This window comes from Stegostoma tigrinum, chromosome 27, assembly GCF_030684315.1.
Source record: "Stegostoma tigrinum isolate sSteTig4 chromosome 27, sSteTig4.hap1, whole genome shotgun sequence".
Taxonomy (NCBI): domain Eukaryota; kingdom Metazoa; phylum Chordata; class Chondrichthyes; order Orectolobiformes; family Stegostomatidae; genus Stegostoma; species Stegostoma tigrinum.
The window spans coordinates 44,648,236-44,674,230 of NC_081380.1; the positions used below are offsets into that span (position 1 = coordinate 44,648,236).

At 40.7% G+C, this 25,995-nt stretch overlaps 2 protein-coding genes across 3 annotated transcripts in view; one reads left to right on the forward strand and one right to left on the reverse strand.

The window, feature by feature from the left end:
- The window catches only part of bcas3 (BCAS3 microtubule associated cell migration factor), a 1,086,700-nt gene that overhangs the window by 499,359 nt on the left and 561,346 nt on the right, over positions 1-25,995 (reverse strand). The window contains exon 17 of one of the 2 annotated variants that reach the window (XM_059655420.1): positions 18,278-18,322. The exons of the other annotated variant lie outside the window; for it this stretch is intronic. Within the exon in view, the coding sequence (XP_059511403.1) occupies positions 18,278-18,322 (45 nt within the window). The remainder of the gene's footprint in view (positions 1-18,277; positions 18,323-25,995) is intronic. 2 annotated transcript variants of the gene reach the window in all.
- Positions 4,809-7,997, forward strand: LOC132211010 (LIM domain and actin-binding protein 1-like). Its single transcript, XM_059655182.1, has 3 exons — positions 4,809-5,039; positions 6,044-7,026; positions 7,993-7,997. Exons 1-3 carry the CDS (start codon positions 4,870-4,872, stop codon positions 7,995-7,997), a joined length of 1,158 nt encoding a protein of 385 aa, XP_059511165.1. The 5' UTR covers positions 4,809-4,869.

Here is a 25,995-nt window from a genome sequence, read left to right on the forward strand (position 1 = left end):
GCTGAGTTATTCTGGATGTGAGTTTGCTCGCTGAGCTGGAAGGTGAAAACTAACCTTCCAGCTCAGCGAGCAAACTCACATCCATGAAAACTAACCTTCCAGCTCAGCGAGCAAACTCACATCCAGAACCTCAACCTGAGCTACAAATCTTCTCAAAACTGGCTGAGTTATTGTTTTGAATCCAGTGATGATGAATCACTGGACTAACTAATGGAGTCACCAGTTCACAACTAAAGAAGGCTACTGGACCAGAAACTCTGCTTTCTCTCCCCAGATGCTGCCAGACCTGCTGAGTTTCTGCAGCAATGTCTGTTTTTGTTTCAGATTTCCAACATCTGCAGTTCTTTGCTTTTGTGAATTCTTATTACTATCGGACAGGTGATGGCACTTGGAGTACAGCATACATTTCGGCTCCTATATTTAAGGAGGGATATATTGGCATTGGAAGCAGTTCAAATGAGATTAACTCAATTGCTTCCTGGGATGAAGTGGTTGACTAATCAAAAACATTAGAGTTTAGAAAAATGAGGGGTGATTGTTTTGAAAATTACAAGTAGCTGTGGAGGCTTGAGCACCTGCTTCCACTGGCGGGGCAATCTCAAACTTGGAGAGACAGTTAGAGCGCTAAGGAACATTCATTTAAACTGAGATGCAAAGGAATTTCTTCTCCCAGAGGTAATGAATATCCCTGCCCCAGAGTTGTGGAGGTTAGATCACCTAATTATATTTAAAGATGAGGCAGACAGATTTTTGAAATATCGAACAGTTGAAGGACATGACGTGCTGGCTTGAAAGAGGAGTTGACCCCTGGGACAGATTACTCACGATCTTATAGAATGAGTTTCCTTCTCCACTTTAGTTGCACTATGACGTTTGTCATCATCCTATGCCTGCTCCATGATGGCATGGAAGTCTATCTTACAACCAAACTGTATTTGCATGGCCAACTAGAAGACAAGCAGACTCTTCAATACTCAACTGGGTAAACAAAAGTGTTCAAAAGAAATGACATGAGAACTAATAGCCCGATGAATTTTCTCCTGGTTTGCTTGCAGGCCTTTTTTTGAAGATTGGTCTTCAATTTCTAGATTCCTGTGTGGTAAAACAGATTGCAACTAACCCGTAGGAAATTCAGCAATGCAGTGCTGGCTGACTGGCCCTTTAAAATTGTCATGATTTGTGATTCTGGAAAAAGACATCATACAATTTCTATCATAGATTTTTCACTGCGTCAATGTCCAAATGCAATAATTAGTACTTAAGTGGTCAGAGGAATGGTTGGAATGGCATGCTATTATTTTCAAACACTAAAAAACTGTCCAGCTACAAGAGGAAATGGTGTTATTAGTATAAAAAGGTTAAGAGACAGTTTCCTGCAAAGGTCATAGCAGAAATGATTGCTGATAATGATTGGAATCATGAATTACAACGAAAAAGTGATGGCAGATGTGTTGCAGAGTTTCATTTAAGGAGGGGAAAGGGAAAGAAATCAATGGTTAATGTAGATGTGAGGATGAAAAGTGAATGAAAGGGAATAAACTGTCATCATGTTTCAACCATTGAAAATGAGGGGGAAGCTACAAATGAAAAGGACAGAAGTTTAACTTTCAAAACTTCAAAAATAAACTACATGCTCTTTCCTCAATCATAACAATAATCACTCAGAAAGTCCTCTGTGACAGGATGTCTCATTCAAAATTGTCAGGATCTTTCCTCAGGAAATATAGTGTACCTAAGTTTACCACATGCCAAATAGTCTGTTCAAGGTAATAAAATTCCTACGATGTGAAAGGAGGACATTGGACATATCAAGTCCATGCCAACTGTCCAAAGAGCATCCCACCCTGTCCCAATAACCCTGCATTTCCCATGGCCAATTCACTAGTCCACACATCCCAGGGTACAATGGGCAATTCAGCATGGTCAATCCACCTAACCTGCACATCTTTGGATTGGAGGAGGAAACTCATACAGACATAGGGAGAACATGCAAACTCCACACAGCGACCCAAGGCTAGAACATAACTCAGGAACACTGGCGCTGCAAGGTAGCGCTGCTAACCACTGAGTCACATCGCCACCTCAGATGTTGTCAGGTTTTTGGCAGCTGATACATTTTCAGCCACTTTATCTACTAGCCTTCTCTGTTTGACATTATTAATCTTATAAATGTCACTACATTCATTCGCTTTATAACTTCAAATACCTCAAGTGTATCTCCCACAAGCATACATTTTACACTCATTCTCTAAAGCTATATTTGAAACTAAGATTTCAATGTGGTTTGCACTATTACTCTCCGTGGAAAACTACCTGGAAGCTCAGTGCCCACTGCCTCAGATGAGTATTAGAAAAAGGAACAGGAGTCAGCCAATTGGTCCCTCAAGCCTGCTCTCATAGGATCATGGCTGATTCAACATTCCTCACGTCCACTTTTCTGCATTTTCCCCATGATCCTTGATTCCCCAACTGATCAAGAATCTATCAATCTCAGCTTTAAATATACACCGCAACTCTGCTCCCACAACTGTCCATGGCAAGGAGTTCCAAAGATTCACAACCGTCTAACAAAAGAAATTCTTTATCATCTCAGTCTTAAATTGGTGTCCAATTCTGAGACTATGCCTTCTGGGTCTGGACTCTCCAATGAGGGGGAACATCCTTTTAGCACTTACTCTGTTAAACTCCTTAGGAATCCTGTATCTTTTACTGAGATCACCTTTCACACTGTATTAAACTCCAGTGAAAAGAATCCCAATCTGTTTAGCCATTACTCACAAGATAATCCTTCCATACTTGGGATCATCCTCTTGAACGTTCTCTGAACTACCTATAATGAAACCGACCCTTCCTGAAGAAGTGTCCAGGCCCGAAACGTCAGCTTTCCTTGATAACTGTAACGAAATGATACCTTTTCTTAAATAAGAAGACCAAAACTGCTCTCTGTGCTCCAGATTTGGTCTCATCAACACCTTATATAGTTGCAGTAAGACTTCCCTACTCTTATATCCCAACCCCCTTGATGTGAGGGCAAAGATTCCATTAGTCTTCCTGATTAGCTGCTGCACCTATTTACTAGATTTCTGTGTTTGAACACATAAGTACCTCCAAGTCCCTTGTGTTGCAGCTTTCTGAAATTTACTGCCGTTTAAATAATATTCTGTTCTTTTGTTCTCCCTTCCAAAATGAACAACTTCACATTTTCCCATACTATACTCCATTTGCCAACTTTTTAAGAGTCAGAGACATGCAGCATGGGAACGGTCTTTTTGGTCCAACACGTCCATGCTGACCAGATATCCCAAATTAATCTAGTCCCATTTGTCAGCATTTGTCCCAAATCCTTCTGAACCCTTCCTATTCATGTACCCATACTTTGCCTTTTGAATATTGCAATTGGACCAGCCTCCACAACTTCCTCCGGCAGCTCATTCCATAGACACAAATCTGTGTGAAAAAAGTTACCCCATCGGTCCCTTTTATATCTTTTCCCTCTCATCTTAAACCTATGCCCTTTAGTTTTGGATTCCCCTACCCTGGGAAAAAAGACTTGGCTATTCACCGTATCCATGCTTTTCATGATTTTCTAAACCTCTGTAAGTTCATCCCTCAGCCTCCACTGCTCGAAGGAAAAAACCCTCAGATTCTGCAGTTTCTTGCTACACCTTAAATCCTCTAACCCTGGCTACACCCTTTTAAACTTATTCTGTACCCTTTCAAGTTTCTTAACATCTTTCCTATAGGAGGGAGATCAGAATTGAATGCAGTATTCCAAAAGTGGCCTAACCAATGTCGTGGATAGTAAAATGTGAGGCTGGATGAACACAGCAGGCCAAGCAGCATCTCCAGATGACCAGATATCCCAAATTAATCTTTGCTTCTGCAAAGCGTTGCAGAACACCTCCGCTCAGTTCACAACAAACAATTGCACCTCCCAGTCGCAAACCATTTCCACTCCCCCTCCCATTCTCTAGATGACATGCCCATCATGGGCCTCCTGCAGTGCCACAATGATGCCACCCGAAGGTTGCAGGAACAGCAACTCATATTCCGCCTGGGAACCCTGCAGCCATATGGTATCAATGTGGACTTCACCAGTTTCAAAATCTCCCCTTCCCCTACTGCATCCCTAAACCAGCCCAGTTCGTCCCCTCCCCCCACTGCACCACACAACCAGCCCAGCTCTTCCCCCCCCACCCACTGCATCCCAAAACCAGTCCAACCTGTCTCTGCCTCCCTAACCGGTTCTTCCTCTCACCCATCCCTTCCTCCCACCCCAAGCCGCACCCCCATCTACCTACTAACCTCATCCCACCTCCTTGACCTGTCCGTCTTCCCTGGACTGACCTATCCCCTCCCTACCTCCCCACCTATACTCTCTCCACCTATCTTCTTTACTCTCCATCTTCGGTCCGCCTCCCCCTCTCTCCCTATTTATTCCAGTTCCCTCTCCCCATCCCCCTCTCTGATGAAGGGTCTAGGCCCGAAACGTCAGCTTTTGTGCTCCTGAGATGCTGCTTGGCCTGCTGTGTTCATCCAGCCTCACATTTTATTATCTTGGAATTCTCCAGCATCTGCAGTTCCCATTATCTCTAATTTAGAGTATCTGTTGGGCATGGACGAGTTGAACTGAAGGGTCCGTTTCTGTGCTGTACAGCTCTGATTCTATAAAACATTTAAAACTAAATCGCAAAAGTACTTGTCTGAAGTTGCTGACTTTCTCCACGCTTGTTTTCTCTGTATGATTTGTTTTTGAATAAAAATCTGCTTGAATACACACATGTTGTTGTTCAGTTCTAACTCAAATTTTGTCATGTCATGTTTTGAGAATGAAAGGTGCACTGATGGCAAGAGACATTAAAGTGACTAATGAGTCTGCTTTTTTCCCCCCTAAATTACTACCAGAAATTTCAGCTTCTAGCTAGAGAGTTGTGTGTCACCTGCCAAAAAACTGTCTATCCAATGGAGCGTCTTGTTGCAAACCAGCAGGTGTTTCATAATTTCTGCTTCCGCTGCAGCCACTGCAACACTAAGCTGAGGTGAGGATTCTGGTTTCAAGTGACTCTGGGTTCTACATTATTTTTGGGTCCAAGTTTTTTTGATTTGCAAACCATTTTGAGCTTAATTTTGGGTATGAAATGACTAAATTATGTTTTGAAAGGTTTCTGAACTGTTCTTGCACTGAAAACTGCTAACACCCTCCACTCCACACCCGACCATACCACCTGAAACCAGTAGCTTGGTTAGTAAAAGAACCATGTGCAACCCATACAGAGTAGGAGGCCCAGTCTCTGGTTGATCCTCAACAGGCAGCAGAACCTTGCAGCTGAACTGCTGGGTTCCTACTTGTGATAATGCCACATTTTCTCAGCAGAAGTTGTTGGTTTGTGTCTAATAAAAGAGAGAGCAGAATTTATCTTGCTGTAATATACTACCCATCCCCTGCATATGCAGAGAACTGTATAGTTTCCCAACAACAGTCATAATCCAGACTGCTGAATTTCTTTTGGTCGGCATTTATCATTATTGTCATCCCATGATGGTATCCAACAGACAAACAAACAGAGTAACTTCTTCGTAGAACACGACAGCACAGGGGCTTAGAGGTTAGCATTGCTGCCCCACAGTGCCAGGGACTCGGGTTCAATGCCACCCTCGGGAGAATGGGTGACTGTGTGGAGTTTGCACAGTGTCTGTGTGGGTTTCCTCTGCAGCTCTGGTTTCTTGCACAGTTCAAAGATGTGCAGGTTAGATGGATTGGCCATGCTAAATTACCCAGAGATGTTTAGGTTAGGTGGGAATGTGGGAAATGCCAGGGGTAGGGGCATGGGTCTGGATGGGATGGTCTTTACAGGGGTGGTGTGGACTTGTTGGGCCAAATGGCCTGTCTCCACACTAGGGGTTCTACGATTCTTCTGTGATGAAATCCACTTGCAGAATGGTAGACTGTACAACTGCACACATTATAAATGACCAATTGAAGCCTTCTCGTGCATGCTTTAGCCTTCAGAAGTTTAAACATTTTTAAATTTCTTTTGCACAGCATTGGGAATTTTGCTTCACTACATGGGAATGTGTACTGCAAGCCACACTTCAGCCAGCTCTTCAAATCCAAAGGTAATTATGACGAGGGATTTGGTCATAAGCCACACAAGGAGCTGTGGATGGCCAAAACTGAGTGTGACACTACAGAACACAAGAATGAAGTTGCCACGAATAAATCTGAGACCAAAACTGAGGACTCTGGAGTAGATGAGCTTTCCATACTCAAGGTAGGTGTTTTGGCTGCCAGCATGGAGGCCTTAGTTACTAGTACTCCACCAGAAAAGATGGAGAAACCTGTTGAAACAAGAAAATTAAAAATAGCTTGGCCACCACCTAATGAAGCAGTTAGTAAAGGAATTGGCTCTTCTGAAGAGAGCCTCCGAGTTAACAAACCAAAATGGCCTCCAGAGGATGATTTCCAACACCTGACCAAGAGAAACTCTGAATTCATTGGTACGTCCAGACTGAGGCGAAGCGCTTCTCTGAAAGAACGATGTAGACCATTTACCATTGCTGCACCTCTGAGACCTATAGCCATTAAAGAGCCAGGAAGAAATCCATCTGCTAAAAATACAACACAGGATCTGATCATTAAAGAAAGAGAAGCCAAAAGACAGACTGATGAATGGAAGAATGAACAAGAGTCAACTCTGGAAAATGAGCATGAGCAACCAGTGACTACTGAGCTCAAGGGCATGCAAGATGATTTGGTGACTGAAAAGGTTGTAGAAGTGAAAAGCAACAAAAAGCTGCTTCAAGATAAGGATGTAGAGGAACTTCACCTCCACAAGGAAGAGGCCAGAGAACCTGACTTTCTGGAGTGTGAGGAGCAGAAATCCAATCAAAAAATGGTTGAATTGCAAACTTCTGGAGAGACAGTTAGCTCAAATGAGCATGTTCCAGAGAATGAGAGAAAACTGGAAGATATTGGTTTTTGGGATGGGGATGAAACTGAAGTGGAGGGATTCTCCAGCATCTGCAGTTCCCATTATCTCTAACCAATGTCGTGTACAGCTGCAACATGACATCCCAACTCCAATACACAATGCACTGACCAATAAAGGGAAGTGTGCCAAATGCCTTCTTCACAACCCTGTCTATCTGTATCCTTCTTGCATTAAACAGATATCTTTCCACTGACTTTTGTATTTTCTGTAAATTTGGCCACAGTACATTAATTTCCGTTCTTCAAGTTACTAATATATTTGTAAACGATTTTGGTGCCAACACTAATATCTGTGGGACTCCGCTGGTCATGAGTCACCAACCTGAAAAATAACCCTTTATCCCTATTTCCTGATTAGCTGATTATCTATCTATACCAATATATCACCTCCAACACTGTTGGCTCTTATATTATGGCTTAACCTTTTGTGAGGTATTTTGACAAACACCTTTTGCAAATCCAAATACACAACATCTACTGGTTTCCCACTGTCCATTCTGGTTGAAACTTCCTCAAAAATGACTTAGTCAGACAGAATTTCCCTTTGATGAAGCCATGCTGATTCTGCTTGATTAGATTATGACTTTACATGTGTTCTGATACTAGTTCCTTAATAAGTGATTCCAATACTTTTCCAACAAGAATATTAGGCTAATCTACCTAAAAGTACCCCCTTTTTGCCTCCATCCCATTTTGAATTGAGGTGTCACATTGGTAGCTTTCAAATCCACTGGTACCTCTCTAGAATCCAAGGATTTTTGGAAAATTACAACCAATGCATCCACTATCTCTGTAGCTACCTCTTTTAAGATCTGAGGATGCAAACCATCAGGACCAGGATGCCTTCCACCCCATTGGTTGTCTAATACTACTTCTGTAGTGGTGGCGATGGTACTTCATTCCTCCCCCATATTCTTTATTTTTAATGGAATGTTTGAAACAATATCCACGGTGAGGCCTGATGCAAATTTTCTAATTCCTCTTCCATTTTCTTGTTCAAGGATAATAATTAATGCAGGTAATAAGTTTAATTGTTTAAAAACGTATTTCAACAAATGAGGAATCAAGGTAAGAAAATTTAACACTTATAGTAATTTGGTGCAATTCATTTTGGTTGTGATGCACCAAGCAAGTGTATTCTAGGCTGATATTTTCAGGATTTCCATGTTTCCTTCACTGTTTGGGAATAAAGACTCAAAAGGTTTCATCAGTAGCATTTGTGACAGCATAAAATGAGTTGTTTCTGATTTACCTATCCTTAGTCTCTCTCAGGATGTTCAATTTGCTTCTGGATACTGAAGCATGAGTAATCCTAATACAGCTGGACCTAAATTTGTCTGCATGTCTCATCCCCAAATTCAAACACAAGACTATTCCTGGATGATTGCTTAAATATTCAATAAAGGCTAACTGACCAAAAATAAGCCCACATACTTCTATGCAATCTCTAAAAACCATTCAAAACAAAAAAAAGTCCTGCCTTTTTCAGATTTAAATTTACTAAGTAGAAATAAAATATCACAGAACTGTTATGATGCAGATGGAGGCTATTCGGCCAATTATGCCTCCAGTTTTATTGCCTTGTGCCAATCTCCTACCATTTCCCCATGTGCCTATCAAATCTATCCAAATAATCCTCCAATGCCTTCTTGAATGCCTCAGTTGAACCTGCCTCCAATGCATTCCATACCTTAACAAATCACTATGTTAAAAAGTTTCTTCATTTGCACATCACTTTAAATCTATGCCCCCTCATTCTTTTTTATGAGCAGGAACAGTTTCTCTCTAACTATGCTACCAAACCTGCTCATGATTTTGAAGATTTCTATTAAATCTTCTTTCAGCCTTCTCTTCTTTAGGGAGAAGAGTCTCACCTTCTTCAATCAATCTTCATAACAGAAGTTTCTCATTCTGGAAACCATTCTTGTGAAACACTACTGCATTCTCTCCAATGCAAGCATATATTTCCTACAATGTGGCACCCAAAAGCGTACACAATGCTCCAGCTGATGTCTAATAGGTGTTTTGGACAAGTTCAATATTACATCCTTACTCTTGTATGCTATGCCCTCTCATAAAGCCAACAACACCATATGCTGTATTAACTATCCTGCTACCTCCAATGATCTTTATGCATATACATACAGGTCTCTCTATTCCTGTACACCCTTTAGAATTGTACTCCTTTTTTATATTGCCTCTCAACGGGGTGGTGATAGCCGAGTAATATTATCACTGGACTGTTAATTCAGAGACAAGCAATGTTCTTGTTCTGGGGACCAGGGTTCAAATTCTGGTAGATGGTAGAATTTGAATTCAATAAAAATCTAGAATTAAGAGTCAAATGATGGCCTCAGTGTGTAAATTCAGTTTTTGGTCTGAATTCTACCTTGCTCCTCTTTAACTACTGTCTTACCGTTTGCACCCCTGTGGAAAATTTTGGGATTTTCCTTTACGCTAGCTGCTAGTCTTTTCTCATAGTTCCTTTCTGCTTCTCTTGTTTGTTTTCTCACCTCCCCTTATGCCTTTAGTATTCTTGTTGGTTCTCAATTGTATTTTCTGCCTTACACCTGTCAGAAGCACACTTTTTCTTTCTAGTGTTGATTTCCACCTCTTTGTTATCAAGAACTCTGGATTTGTTTGTCTTACCTCTTCCATTAAAGGGAATATACACTGATTGTACCTGAACCATCTGCTCCTTGAAGGTAGCCTATTGTTCAGTTATTGTTTGTCCCATCAACCTCTTATTCTAATTAATCTTGCTGAGCTCTGTTCTTGCCCCATTTAAGCCAGTCCTTCAATAGTTGATTTCTCTTAACTCTGGATTATTGTCATTCTTACTGTTATTTCTCCAAAACCATCCTAAACCTTATGATACAATGATCACTGTCTCTTAAATGTTCTCCCACTGACACATGATCAACTTGACCCACTTCATTTCTAACGACCAGGTACAATAATTCATCTTTTCTTGTTGGAATGGACACATATAGCGTTTGGAAACAGAAGTTTTAATGATAAAACAAGATTAGTTTACATAGCACCTTTTGTGATTGCAGAATGTCCTAAAATAGTTGATTAACAATTAAGTATATAGAACTGCAAGGAATCTTGTAATGGAGGAATCCCATCAGCTAATTTGCACACATCAAGCACTCATGAACAGCAATGTGGCAATAATCAGATTTTTAAAAAATGAAAACTGAAAGAACTGTGAATGCTGTAAATCAGAAGCAAAAGCAGAATTTGCTGGAAAAGCTCAGTTGGAAGGGTCACTGGACCTGAAATGTTAAGTCTGATTTCTCTTCATAGATGCTGCCAGGCCTGCTGAGCTTTTCGAGCAAATTCTGTTTTTGTACCTGTTTTAATAATGTTGGTTGAGGAACAAGATACCAGCAAAATCTCACTTGTTTTTTTTCAAAAATAATGCCACAGACATTTCATCTGATGACATTTCCAACAGTGCTGCACTTCCTCAACACTGCATAGGACTGTCAACCTAGATAATAAAGTGTCAGTTGGCTCATTGATGCTCAGCTCGCTTTGTTAGAATCAGCAGAAATTTGTCAATTGGTAGACATTCCAGATGTGAATTTGTACATGGTGCTGCAACTCTCAGTTCAATCCATGGAACTTGGGCTTGCAGGCACAGCTAAGACCAGTGAAGGATTCCTCAGGAGCCTAATCACTTCAAGAGCTTCTTAAGCCAGACCAGACAATCATTGGATGAAATCAGCTATTCACGTCAAGGAGGTTTTTCTTTTAATTGAAAGAAAGAATCTAGAAAATGTAAATTATTCACCACAGAACAGTTGCTGCATGGTTGAGATGTTACCACATCCTACATGGACATAAAATAAAACTGCAACTCAGTGTCAGAGCTAAATTTCTGAAAGCTATTTTAAACATCTTTTAAAATTCTGGAAAATTACACAGTATTATCAAAAAATAAAAGCCCATTAATCTGGGATGTTTGCGGCACAGCCTGCACACAAACATCAAACACACTTAAATGTATACCTCAGACATGATCTAATAACAGACATTAGTGATGAGCAGCTTGATTTTTTAACAATACAACAATACGTCACGGCAAACTAAATCACTAACAGATGCACAGGGGGGCATGTAGTCTGTCACTCTGCTGCAGTAATTGATTGGACACACGGAGTGTGGGCAATATGATATTCAACTTATTGATACTGCGGCCATGCAGAAGTGGTTAATTGCATTCTATAATAGAATTAGTGATTGTTGGAAAGAGTCCTTCTACCCATGTGATCAGTCCAATATTGAAAATATGTAAAACACATAACCATGCCTGTCATGATATAATTATCAAATACTTGATGGCTATAAGAGTTAACTATTAAAGCTAATAAATTTATTTTAATATCCGGTTTATCAACAAGACTTCTCAACTTGAACCATTCAATTTGAATATGTTTTAAATTTGTCAAATGGTTTCCTTTCAGTTAAAGTGCATAAAATGTCAGCTTAGTTTTGCTGGTAGCACTCTCATCTTTGAATTATAAGGACAAACATTAAAATCCCACTTGAAGCAATCAAGCACAAATCTAGGATGACATTACGGTGTAGTTCTGAGCGAGTATTGCTTTGTTGGGGGTGCCATCTTTCAAAATAAAATATCAAATTGGAGTTCTGTTTCCTATTCAGGAAGATGCAAAAAATTGCAAGGCACTATTAAAACACTTCTGAAAATGTGCTGTTTACCATGTTGCTGTTTCTAGGATCTCTTGCCACGTTTTCATAAAGAACAACAGATAATACCCTTCTGAAGAATCCTTTGACTGCAAAGCACTTTGGGATGTTCCAAGAAAATGAAAGATGTTCTGTTATTATCTTGGTGAGATTTTGCCTCCAAATGTTTCCAGTGGGAACCATAAACTCAACAAGTTGGATGTTTTTCCGTTCTCAAATCTCATTAGCGAATTGAGTACAAGAAAGTTTAAATGAGATGAGACCAGATGAGGCTTCCTTATTGAAAAATGTGATTTTTATACAGAAGCGAGAGTATTGCATTATTTTATATGGGGGTGAAAATAACAGAATTTCCTTTTCAACCAAAATACAATGTTCTACATCTTAATAATTTATGAACTGCGTGTGAGATAAAATAAAGGGTGATTAGCCTAAACAATGCATTCAACCCATGCTACATATTACCAAGCTTCAGCTATATTTTCCCCTTCGGTTTTTAGATCCCAATTCTCCCCATCAATAAATCCATCTTCAATTCTTGAAGGTTTGACCTATGCACTGTCTGCAAAACATTCGAATTAAACTTCTGCCTACTTAATGTTAACCTGTTCAGAGGAAACGTAAGAAGGGACCTTATATGATGTGTTAACAAATAGTATTCCAAATGCACAGGCAATTAACTTGTTCAGTAAGCTTGAGTGGATCACAGATTGCTGAACATGAAAAGCCTCAATAATTGATAAAGAAAATTTGATATCCACACCAGTTAATCCAGTGAAACCAAATGAAAAATGGAAAAAAAAACTGAAAAGGGTAGGAATATGAAACAAAAGCTGAAATTGCATAAAATCCACAACATAGCAGTCTTCAAGAGAAAAGGCAAACTGAAAAATGGCTAAGCACTTTACCTTTATGCTTTGATCCTTGCTTATTTTGGCAAATTGCACTTGAGAGAAAGAGTAAAAACCAAACATTTAATTTCTCTTTGTTCTTCACAGAAGTTACCTGCTTTGTTGTATAATTCTAACAATTTCTGTATTGTTTCAGTAAGGTTAGAATGATTCTTCAATGGGTCTCTTTCAGTACACAGTCGTACCTGATATTTTAACCAAATTGTCTGAGCTCTTGTACTATCTGAACTTAAGTATTACATTGAAATGGATATTTTCATACTTCAATCTTCTTACACTTTTAGTTGCAGTGAAGTGTGCAGGCCTCCTGATCAATAGGTTTACTTTTTTGTTTTGTCAGAAACTATATGCTACAAAATTTAATATTGAGCATTATCAACATGTATACATGTATTAACATGCAAAACTACTTTCCCTGTGACACATTCTATAATTGAGTTGTGGTGTGAAAGTATTTGCACATTTTCAGCAGATTCATTGAAAGACAAAATCAGGAAACATCCAGAAACAGAAATTTATATGTGATGTTGGTAAAAGGGTGTGAAACAGTACAAACCACAAATAAAGATAATAAAGCAATAAAACAAAAAAATTAAACAATGAAATAACAGAAGTCATCAAAAGGATCAGGCTGTTCATGAGTCAAGGCACCAAATACCAGAAACTGATTGGAATCCTTTGTTAAATATAGCTGTGGACACAGGATGTGTTAAGTTATGATCAAGGCACACAAAAGAACACAAATTTATCATAAGGTTAAGCCAGCGTAATTTTTTTCAAGATAGAACTTCAAGGTACAAGGTGAACAAAAGCATCAGACAGACAACATCATTATTTTGAACTAGACTGCACTCAACTGTTGCTAGAAAATTCTGGAACTCTCTTCCCAATAGTAGGGGCAGCACGGTAGCTCAGTGGTTAGCACTGTTGCCTCACAGCACCAGGGACCTGGGTTTGATTCCACCCTCAGGTGTCTGTTAGTGTGGATTTTGCATGTTCTCCCTGTGTCTGCATGGGTTTCCTCCCACAGTCCAAAGGTATGTAGGTTAGGTAGACTGGCCATGCCAAATTGCTCGTAGCGTCCAGGAACGCACGGAGATAGGGTGGGAGGGTCGATGAGGTCTCAGTCGGCTGAATGGCCTGCGTCCACACAGTAGGGATTCTATGAATAGCACCCAAGAACTGCAGTGGCTCAAAAGGGGAGTTCAGCACCGTTTTCACCAATGCGATTAGGGATAGGCAATAAATGCTAGCCGAGCCAGTGATGCTCATATGCCATCAATGAACTTTTTAACAATTCAGTAAAATCAATTTGCTCTTGCTGACTTTTACTTTTGCATTTTTATCATTTATTTATTTTCTCCATTTCAGTTTTTTTTCATGTAACACATTGCTCCCTAGTGTGAGAGACAGCATCCGGTTCTATCTATGCTGGTTCTTCTAGGCTTTTGAGGAGACCAAAAAAATGCAATGGTGCAAATGACTTCCCAATATTTTCTCTCTATCTTCTCTTGATGTCTCCTCTGAATTCTGAACTACAATGAAGCTTCTGCCCTGATAGCAGCTCAGCATCACCAGCAGCTTCTCACTGTGTCAAGATTATAGGTTGACACACAATGTGCTAAGTTATCAATAAGAAGTGTTGCTCTAGGTTTTCGGTGAAGTTCCTATTCTCTGGTACATGGTTGCCCGTGTGGAAGTAAAACTCTAAACCTGAATAATTGTAATCCAAACATTTTTGCCAAATTAGCTTGTAATCTCAGACTAACATCCCCCACCACATGGGTACAATGAAAAACATCTTCACCTAGTAGATAAAGATTCCTTCACTCTGGTCATGTCCACCTCTCACTGATACTATTCACCTTTTATTCCTGTGTTTACAAGGTAGTAGAGTTGATAGGTTAAGTTAAGATAATTCTCCATTGGCAGCTGAGGTGAGCAATTTGGAGTTGTGGAGTTAGTTCTAATTGAAGCAAATAAGAAAATACATTGGGTCCAAATAAAACAATGTTGACTTGGTCCCAAGATGTAAAGTGCATTCTCTACAAGATACATTTAAACTCCTCTTCAGAATGACATAAGTTCAAGAAACACCAACTTCTTTCCAACCCACTCTAACAAGAAATATTGTCCTCTGTCAAGAGTCAAATTCAAAGCATTGAGCACATTGTATCCATAATATTAATTCATCGATCATGTACTAAAAGGGATAATGGCTCAAAAACACACATTTTTGAATGCATCATTAAATCTCCGACCTGCTCTCCTTTATGGCATAGGTGCCCAGGATTGACAGATTTTCACAGTTATTTAAATCTGCCCATCAAATGCAACATGGTTTATAACTCCTATAAACTGCAATTTGGACATTGTGCAATGTTGTCCATGCAGTAAGGTCCTATTGGACAATACTGTCTTCAGAATTTTGGAAGAGAAAGTGGTGCCAGAAAAAGTAGTGTCTTTACAAGGGTTAAGGGTTAAGAATTCTTCAGATCACCTTCACATGTTCAGAAAATAATGCTATAGTAGCATTGTGAAAGGTCTCAGGTTAAGATGACCTTCTCCTCACAATGAACTTGTTTAGGGCTGAGGAGAGGCAAGAAACAATTTGAAAATAAGGAATAACTAATATAGGATAACTCAGGATGGCAGTGTTGTTGCTAGAGTTGTGTGGAGTGAACAGGTTTGTGCAATGTGAAGACTGGCTCACGCTTGTCAATGATACTGTAGGATCACATGATACTGTATAGCATCACATACCAGCACAGGTTCTCCAGGCTGGCATGTAAAGTGACATACCAAAAGCCTAGTGACACTTTGAAAAACTTACAGCATGGGGACTCACTGACTTCACAAGAGAAATATTCAAAACTAAAACAGAAACTACTGTAAAATCACAGCAGGTCTGGCCACATCTGTGGAGAGAAATTAGAGTTAACGTTTGTGATCCTTCTTCAGAGCTGATGACAGTTGGGAAGAGGATAGTTTTTATACAGAAAATGAGATGGTGGGCGAGGGATAAAGAGTAAAGGATAGTTGAAGATAGAGCCCAAAGAGTCAGGAAAACATTTGCATAGTCAAAGAAATGGTTAAAGGTCATCCTGGGGGAATGAATAGCTATTAATGGGGATTATGAGTGACTGACAATGGGTAACTTCATTTCTCCAATGTAGAGGAGACCGCATTGTGAGCAGTGAATACATTAGACTAGATTGAATGAAGTGCAGGTGTTACACCTTCTGAGATTGCAGAGGAAGATGCTGTGAGGCTGTAGGGATGTATTGGGAATGAAGGAGGAATGAACCAGGGTGCCCAGAAAGAATAGTCCTTGTGGAAGGCTGGCAAGGGAGGAGAGGGGAATATGTGTCTGGTGCTGGCATTCTGCCGCAAGAAGCAGAAATGGCGGTTAATGTCCCTCTGGATGTGGATCTTGGTGGAATGGTAGGTAAGGACAAGGGAAACCCTATAATTGTTGTGGGAGGGAACATGGGGCGAGGGCTGAAGAGGGGGAAATGGGTCAGAACCAGCTGAGGGCCCTGTCAATTCAGGTGCAGGGGAATTCTTGGTTGTTGAAGGTGGACATTTCAGAAGCTGGCTTATAGAAGTTGGCATCATCAGAGCAGATGCAACATAGACAGAGGAACTGGGAGAATGGAATAAAGTTTTTACAGGAAGCAGGATGTGAGGATGTATAATAAACTGGTGGAGTCCGTGGGTTTGTGGTGGATATTGGTGTCAGCCTATCCCAGAAATGGAAACAGAGATGTCAAGGAAGGGAAGGGAGAAGTCAGAGATGAGGGTGCTAGCAGGATGAAACAGGAAGATAAAGAGATAATTTCTTCCAATTCCAAATGAGATAGGGTAACAGCAACAATGATGTCATCGATACACCAGAGAAAGAGTTGTGGGTGAAGGCTGGAGTCAGACTGGAACAAGGAATGTTTCATGGAACCCAGAAAGAGACAGAAATAACAGGGGTCCATGAGGGTACCCATGACTACTCCTTTGACCTGAAGAAAATGAGAGGAGTTAAAAGAGAAATTGTTCAGGGTGAGAACAAACTCGGAGGAGGGTGGTGGTTAATGGGGATGCTTCAGGCTGGAAGAAGCATACAAGACCATCCTGGTGGGGAATGGGCGTGTAAAGGGATTACACGTCCATAGTAAAGAGGAGGTGGCTGCAACCTGTGAACAGGAAATTATGAAACTAATGTGAAGCATCAGAGGATTCGAAGATGCAAGTGGGAGGGAACTGGGCAATGGGAGAAAAGATCGAGATGAAGCTGGAAGAGATGAGTTCCACGGGGCACGAGCAGGCAGAAACAATGGGGTCTGCCAGGCAGACCCATCTGTGGATTTTGAGAAGGAGATGGAAGCTGGGAGTGGTGTTGGGAAACCAGGAGCTTGGAGGCAGTAGAGGGGAGATCACTAGATGAAATAAGGTGAGTAACCATTGTGGACAGAATGGCCTGATGTTCCATGGTGGAGTCATGGTCTGGGGGTAATACAAAGTGGGTTTCAGAGGTGGTGTTCAGCGTGTCCAATGTAGAGATCAGTACACCAGGCAACAACGGCACCACCCTTGTCCCTGGCTTAATTAAAAAGTTGGAGTTGGATTTGAAATAGCTGAAGCAACAGTGCAGAAGAGTTTTATTCCATACCTAAACCATGCTATACTTGTCCCAGGAGAGTTTGATGAGACAATGTAGAAGGGGCTTTAATCCATATCTAAAAACTGGAACTGCGGCTGCTCTAAATCAGGAGCAAGAACAAAGATCAGCAGGTCTGGCAGCATCCGTGAAGAAAAAACAGAGTTAATGTTTCGGGTCCAGTGACCCTTCCTTGGTTCTGAGGAAGGGTACCAGACCTGAAATGTTACTCTGTTTTTACCTTCACAGATGCTGCCAGACCTGCTGAGCTTTTCCAGAAATTTTGTTTTTAATCCGTATCTAGCTTGTGCTGTACCTGCCCTGGAAGCATTAAATTAGATAATATAGAGGGAGCTTCACTCTTGAGTATCTAACTCAAGCTGCACCTGCCCTGGGCAACAATGAAACTCATATTAATGACTGTGAAGAAATGGAATTAATATTAATACGTGCACTGGATTAATTCGCACAGGAAGCTTGGAACCACATGCTGAGACTCCCTGATGCTGGAGAAAAGGCTTAAACATCAGAAGGAGGTGGGAGAGAGAATAAAAGAAACCGGAAAATTAAGAGTTACATAACTGGATTTAAATCAAAGGCAAAATTAGGTGATAAATGCATGTTCTAAGGCTATAACTAGATTGTTAGACTATGTAGTTACATAACATGTATTCAGCACGCCTTAACAATTCATATTGACATCAGAAGCACCACAAAATAGCCACTTCCAGAAAAAGCAAATGAAAAGAGACTGCTTAAAACTTTTGTATTTTCATGAGTGCCTTCTTGTAATTTGCACATTCTGTTCCAATTTTGCATTACTCTTCAATCATGGCTGCAGCTGTTTCTGGTTGCTTGGTGCCTGTATCTACAGAGTAGCCCATGCAAATGCTTCATACAAGGGGGAAAAAAAAGGAGAAAAATGTGTTGACTTCATTAACTTAAGCAATGCCATACAGATGATGCAGTGAAGGCATGCTGAAATTATTTCTGGGAACTCACCATGGAGCTTTTAGGGAAAAACATCCTGCCCCAAACAGGTAAGGTCTTCCGTAAGTAGGGGGAGAAAGATAAAAAAAATAGAATTAATCCAACAATTAAAAGAAAATGCATCTCAAATAAGGACCAATCTGAAGTAATACTTTGGTCACACTCTCATCTCATCGAGTCACAATGAATAGGAAAAGGTACTGGAACTGAAAAAGTGAAAATAAAGCAGGAAATTCCACCTTTCATTTGGCCAGCAGATGACTTGACAGTCTCCAAATCAATTAAATGAGTTCACACTGGTGAGGTTCATTCAAAATGTAATCCAGAGGTGAAGCTAATCCTCTGGGGACATGGGTTCAATTCGTGGCACCTGGTAGAATTTAAATTCAATTAATAAATCCGGAATACAAAGCTACCTTGGTAATGGTGACCACTAAACTATCATTGATTAGTATATGGTAACTATTCATGAATGTTCATCAAGGAAGGAAATTTGCTATCATTACCCAGTCGGGCCTACATGTGAGCCTTGATCCACAGAAATGGTACGATATAGAACATTACAGCACAGTACAGGCTCTTTGGCCCTCGATATTGCGCCGACCTGACATACCCATCTGAGGCCCATCTAACCTACACTATTCCATGTACGTCCATATGCTCATCCAATGACGGCTTAAATGTACCTAAAGTTGGCGAATCTACAACCGTTGCAGGCAAAGCATTCCATTCCCTTACTACTCTCTGAGTAAAGAAACTATCTCTGACATCTGTCCTATATCTTTCACCCCTCAATTTAAAGCTATGACCCCTCGTGCTCACCATCACCATCCTAGGAAAAAAGCTCTCCTTATCCACCCTATGATTATGTTATATGTCTCAATTAAGTCACCTCTCAACCTTCTTCTCTCTAATGAAAACAGCCTCAAGTCCCTCAACCTTTCCTCGTAAGACCTTCCCTCCATACCAGGCAACATCAGAGTAAATCTCCTCTGCACCCTTTCCAAAGCTTCCACATCCTTCCAGAACTGTACACAATACTCCAAGTGTGGCCGCACCAGTGTTTTGTACAGCTGCAATATAACCTCTTGGTTCCGGAACTCGATCCCTCTATTAATAAAAGCTAAAACACTGTATGCCTTCTTAACAGCCCTGTCAACATATGCACATTTGAAAGAAAATGGACTAGTTAGCAACAGACAGCACGGTTTAGTACGGGGAAGGTCATGCCTCACCAACCTGATCTTTTGATTTTTTTGAAGAGTTGACAAAGATAATTGATGATGGAACAGCTGTGGATGCAGTTTATGTGGACTTCAGTGAAGCATTTGATAAAATCCCACATAGCAGATTGGTACAAAAACTAAAATCACATGCGATTTGGGGTGGAGTGGCTAGATAGATACTAAACTGGCTTGGTCATAGAAGGCAGAGGGTAGCGGTGGAAAGGTGTTTTTCAGAATGGAGACTGGTAACTAGTGGTGTTCCACGGGGATCAGTCTTAGGTCCTCTGTTGTTTGTAGTATATATAAATGATCTGGAGGAAAATGTGGGAGGTCTGATTATTAAGTTTGCAGATGACATGAAGGTTGGTGGAGTTGCTGATAAATGTTGACAGTTGTGAAAGGATATAACAGGATGTTGACGATGTGGACACAGAAATGGCAAATCGAGTTTAATCTAGTCAAATACAAAGTGGTGCATTTTGGAGGATCAAATTCAGTTGTGAATTATACTGCAAATGGCAGAACCCTTAGGAACATTAATGTACAGACAGACCTGAGCATGCAGGTCCACAATTCCCTCACAGTAGCAGCCTAGGTGGCCAAGGTGATTAAGAAGGAATATGGCATGCTTGTCTTCATCAGCTGGGAATGGAGTACAACAGCTACACGAAACATGTTGCAGCTATTTAAAACCCATGTCAGGCCACATTTACAGTACTGTATGCAACTTTCCATATTACCAGAAGGACGTGGAAGCTTTGGAGAGAGTAGAGAGAGGTTTCACCAGGATGTTGCCCGGTCTCAAGGGCATTGGCTATGAGGAAAGGTTAAAAAGACTAGGATCGTTTTCACTGGAAAGACAGTGGCTAAGGTGAGACTGGATAGACATCTACAAATTACAAGAGGCATAGATTAGGTGGACAGTCAGAGGCTTTTTCTCAGGGTTGAAGTTTCAGTCACAAAGGGGCACTGGTTCAAGTTGAGAAGGCAAAAGTTTAAGGGAGATGCGCAAGGGAAGTTTTTCACACAGAGAGTGGTAGAAGCCTGGAATGTACTTCCAGAGGAGGTGTTGGAAGCAGGCATGTTGGCAACATTTAAGAGGCATCTGGATGGTTACATGAGTAGGGAGGGAATAGAGGAGTACGGGCCGAATAAGGGAAGAATGTTTGTTTTTTAGTTTAGTTAGGACATGATGATCTGCACAGGCTTGGAAGGCCAAAGGGCCTGTCCTGTGCTGTACTTTTCTTTTGTTCTTAAATATTCTTAACTTGTAATTCCCCTCTGAAATGATCATGCAAGCCTGTCATTTCAAAGGCAATTAATTTGAGAAATAAATGCTGGCCTTTCCAGAGACATTCATGTGCTATTAAAGAATGAAAAAAATTGATTAGGCCCTTTAGTCACGACTAACAGATCCCACCTGAAATATTCACCATTATTTTTGATTTCCAAATATAAACAGATATGCTGCACAATTCCAGCATTTTCTGATCTTATTTCATTAAAATCTAGATCTTTTACCACCGCTTTGATTACCATTTTAAAAATGAAAAGTACAAACTATGTAAAAGGTGGCAATTCACCTTTGGATATGTCTTGCTGTGTGTACGTTTTCAAATGCACTGTAAACTGGGCATAGGTTATAAGCCTGTCACTGAAGAAGTTGTATCTAAGAGTTATGTTACTGATCGTGGAGTCCATGTTTTGAGAGTCCAACATGCTGTTCTCAGGATGGTGATGCCAGTGACTATACGATGTTTGCATCTCTCATGAGTGCAGCAATGGTGTAAATTTAGATACACTCCTGTATACAATGTTATATACTATATAGGCCTCATTTTTACATTGTATACATAGAAAAATGTAGAAAATTTGTTTAACTTGACATTTTGTTCCCATATCACTTTTATGTTTTAAGGTCAATCGTTTTGCCATATCCTCATGTCGTTGGAGTACAGGGGATCGGGGCATTTTTCTGATGGCATCAGTGAAGTTTGTTCAACAAACAGGGTGAACACTTGCAGTGGGACCAGTCAGTTCTTCCTCGCTCATCTACTCCTTAGCCAAAATAATCCCTCAATTATTCTTCCTGTTTACCGAGATAGAAGAGGCCAAGCCAGTAAACAGATTTCTAATAACAAAATTATAAATTGTGAATCTACCACTCATGTAAATGTCATGGATTTTTTAAACTTAAGATACGGATTTGCAATTTTATTGGATCCTTATAGATGACTCAGTGCTGTGACATATTATCAAAAAGGTCAGCAGGAAGGCAACTGGAGGATACCTAATAATTGGAAAAAATGTCAGAAAGTTGCAGTACAAAGAGATTTCGGAGTCCTTGTGCATGAAACACAGAAAGTTAGCACACAACATACATGAGATAGGAGCAGGAGTAGGCCATTCAACTTCACAAGCCTGCTCTACCATTCAATATGATCACGTCTGATCATCAAGCTCAATATCCTAATCCTGCCCTCCCACCATAGCCCTTGATCCCTTCAGCCACAAGAACTTAATCTAACTCCTTCTTGGAAACACATAATGTTTTAGACTCAAACACTTTCTATGGTAGTGAATTCTGCAGTTCACCACTTTCTGTACGAAGAAATTCCTCCTCATCTCAGTCCTAAAAGGTTTACTCCATTTTTACCCATTCACCTCTGTTCTGGATTCTTGCACCTACTGGGAACAAGCTTCCTACATCTAGTCTGTCTAGTTCTGTTACAATTTTATCGGTTTCAATGAGATCCCATCCCCCCAATAATCTTCAAAATGCCACCAAAATAACTCCACAGAGGCCAGTATCCCTTCACCAAGTCACCCTAATTTACACGTGCTTGACACTAGTCCACCTTCCTCAGAGCTAGCTCTCACTGTGAACACAGCCTCTGATACTCCTGCTCATATCTGTCAGCCAGGACTCCCTGATTGGATGGGATTAACATCCCCAATCAGGGAACTCATATTTTATGAGGTCCACCTGACTGACTGCATTACAATCACTACAAATACAATCCTAACTGACTCAATCTCTGCCATGTCAGTCTTGCCTTTCCAAGAATCAATTTGGTGAACCTTCATTGCATTTCCTCTTGAATAAGAGCATTCTTCCTCAGATAAGGAAATGAAAGCTGCATAGAATATTCTAGCTGTGGCTTCACCAATGCCCTGTATGTGAGTCATCTAGTCAAGAACGTCAACATGCAGTTTGTCTTCTTTACTGCCTGCTGCTTACTTTCAGAGACTGGCACCCAAGGACTCCCAGGTTGCACATTCCCCTCTCTCAATTGCAGCCATTCAAATGATAATCTGCCTTCCTATCTTTGCAACAAAAGTGGGTAACCACACATTTATCCACACTGTACTGCATCTGCTATGCTGATTCACTCAGCCTGTCCAAATTACATTGCAACCTCTCTGTATCCTCCTCACAGCACACTCTTCCATCCAGCTTTGTGTCATTTGCAAATCTTGAGAAGTTTGATTTAGCTTCCTCATCTTAATCATCAACGTATATTGTGAATAGCTGGGATCCTAGGACTGACCTCTGTGGTATCTCACCAGTGACTGCCTGCTATTCAGAAAAATACCTATCTATTCCTACTCTTTCTTTCTTTTCTGCTAACCAGTTTTCTATCCATGTCAATACACTATTCTCAATCCCATTCCTTTTAATTTTACACTTTAATCTCTTATATGTGATTTTGTGGAAAGCCTAATTAGGCAAAATAAACCACATCACTCGTACCCCGATCAACTTGACCAGTGACATCTCAATGGATTCCAGTAAGTTTGACAAGCATGATTTCTCCTGTGTAATTCCATGCCAACTATGTCTGATTCTACCACTGTTTTCTAAGTACTCTGGTATAAAATCCTTGACATGGACTCTAGTATGCTCCATCCTACTGACATTAGACTCACTGGTCTATAATTTCCCTGTTTTCTCTCTGCCTCCCTTTTCAGATAGTGGTATTACATTAGCTATCCTCCAATGTGTAGGAACTGTTCCAGAGTTTAAAGAATCTTGGAAGAAGACCACCAACGCATTCATGATTTTGAGGGTCACTTCCAAAGCCACACTGGGATGTAGATTATCACAACACCTTGGTTGTGGGCTGTTAAGAAGGCATACAGTGTTTTAGCTTTTATTAATAGAGGGATCGAGTTCCGGAACCAAGAGGTTATGCTGCAGCTGTACAAAACTCTGGTGCGGCCGCGCTTGGAGTATTGCGTACAGTTCTGGTCACCGCATCATAAGAAGGATGTGGAAGCTTTGGAATGGGTGCAGAGGAGATTTCCTAGGATGTTGCCTGGTATGGAGGGAAGGTCTTAGGAGGAAAAGCTGAGGGACTTGAGGCTGTTTTCATTCGAGAGAAGAAGGTTGAGAGGTGACTTAATTGAGACATATAAAATAATCAGAGGGTTAGATAGGGTGGATAGGGAGAGCCTTTTTCCTAGGATGGTGACGGCGAGCACGAGGGGTCATAGCTTTAAATTGAGGGGTGAAAGATATAGGACAGATGTGAGAGGTAGTTTCTTTACTCAGAGAGTAGTAAGGGAATGGAACGCTTTGCCTGCAACGGTAGTAGATTTGCCAACTTTAAGTACGTTTAAGTAGTCATTGGACAAGCATATGGACGTACATGGAAAAGTGTAGGTTAGATGGGCTTCAGATGGGCATGACAAGTCGGCACAACATCGAGGGCCAAAGGGCCTGTACTGTGCTGTAATCTTCTATGTCCTATGTTCTTATGTTCTGAAACACCATTTCTCTGCTAACACAGATTTGCTTCAGTTCCTCCCTCTCACTAAACCTGTGTTCTCCATCATTTCAGGTACTTTATTTATGCCCTCCTTTGTAAAAACAGAAACCAAGTTTGAATTTAGATTGTCAGCTACTTATTTGCTCCCCATTATAAATTCCCCCTGTATCTGTATGAAAGGCGCCTGCACCAACAAGTTGGCCAAATGACCAGACATTTGGCAGATGAATTTCAACGCAGAGAAATGTCTGGTAATGCATTAGAAGAAATATGGGGAGAGAATACAGGCTCAATGGTACAACTTTGAGGGAAGTACTGGAGCAGAGGGACCTTGGGGTTCAAGAACATAATTCTCCGAAGGTTGGCCAGCAATTTGATTCAGTTATTAAAAAGGCTTATAGAATTCTTGGATTTATAAACAGAGGCATACAGTACAATAGCAAGGAAGTGATTACAAATTGGTCAGACCACATTTAGAGCATTGTGTTCAGTTCTGGGCTCCATATTAAGGGAAGGATCTCAAAGTCCTGGTGAGAGTGCAGGAGTGAAGGATTTTAGATGCAAGGCAAGATTAATGTAGAGTAGAGAAAATTAAGATGGGACCTTACTGATTTATTCAAAATTATGAGCAATTTTGACAGGATAAAGAATGACATATGTTTCTACTAGTTGGAATATCACAAACTAGGGCTCAGAATTTCAAGACTGTCAGCAAGACTGTGAAAAGTTTAGAATATAAGAGTAGAAATGTACTGCTGAGGCTTTATAAGGTTCTAGTCAAATTGGATTTGGAATATTGTCAGCAATTTTGGGCTCCATATCTAAGGAAGTATATGCTGGTGGAACAGGTTTACAAAGATAACCTGGGGATGAAGGGCTTGACATACAAGGAGCATGAGGTGTCTGGTTTTGTACTTGATAAAGTTTAGAAGGGTAAGGGGGGATCCGATTAAAATTTATAGAATATTGAGAGGTCCGGATACAGTCAATGTAGAGAAGATGTTTCCACTAGTAGGAGAGAGTACAAACTGAGGGCACAACCACAATGTGGAGTCACAACCCTCTGGAACTAGGATTAGACGGAATTTCTTCAGCAGGAGGGGCAACTCACTGCCAAGTACCAGAATTTGAGGTAAAGGAGAAAACACAGAGTGAGAGAAGGCTGCTTTGTTATCTCTTGTTGGTGTGAATGTTATTTCCATCTGATCATCATGTCAGTACTAGTAATTCAGGCCTATCACTTGATCAAGATCCAGCCAGATAATTCACTTTTTAAGTAGGCAACAAGACCATAAGACCATAAGGCATAGGAGTGGAAGTAAGGCCATTCGGCCTATCAAGTCCACTCCACCATTTAAATCATGGTTGATGGGCATTTCAACTCCACTTCCCTGCACTCTCCCCATAGCCCTTGATTCCTTCTGAGATCAAGAATTTGTCGATCTCTGCCTTGAAGGCATCCAACGTCCCGGCCTCTGTGGCAATGAATTCCACAAGCCCACCACTCTCTGGCTGAAAAAATGTCGTCTCATTTCAGTTTTAAATCTACCCCCTCTAAATTTAAGGCTGTGCCCACAGGTCCTAGTCTCCCCGCCTAACAACTTCCTAGCGTCCACCGCTTCTAAGCCATACATTATCTTGTAAGTTGCTATTCGATCTCCCCTCAACCTTCTGAACTCTAATGAGTACAATCCCAGGATCCTTAGCTGTTCATCATACATTAAATCTACCA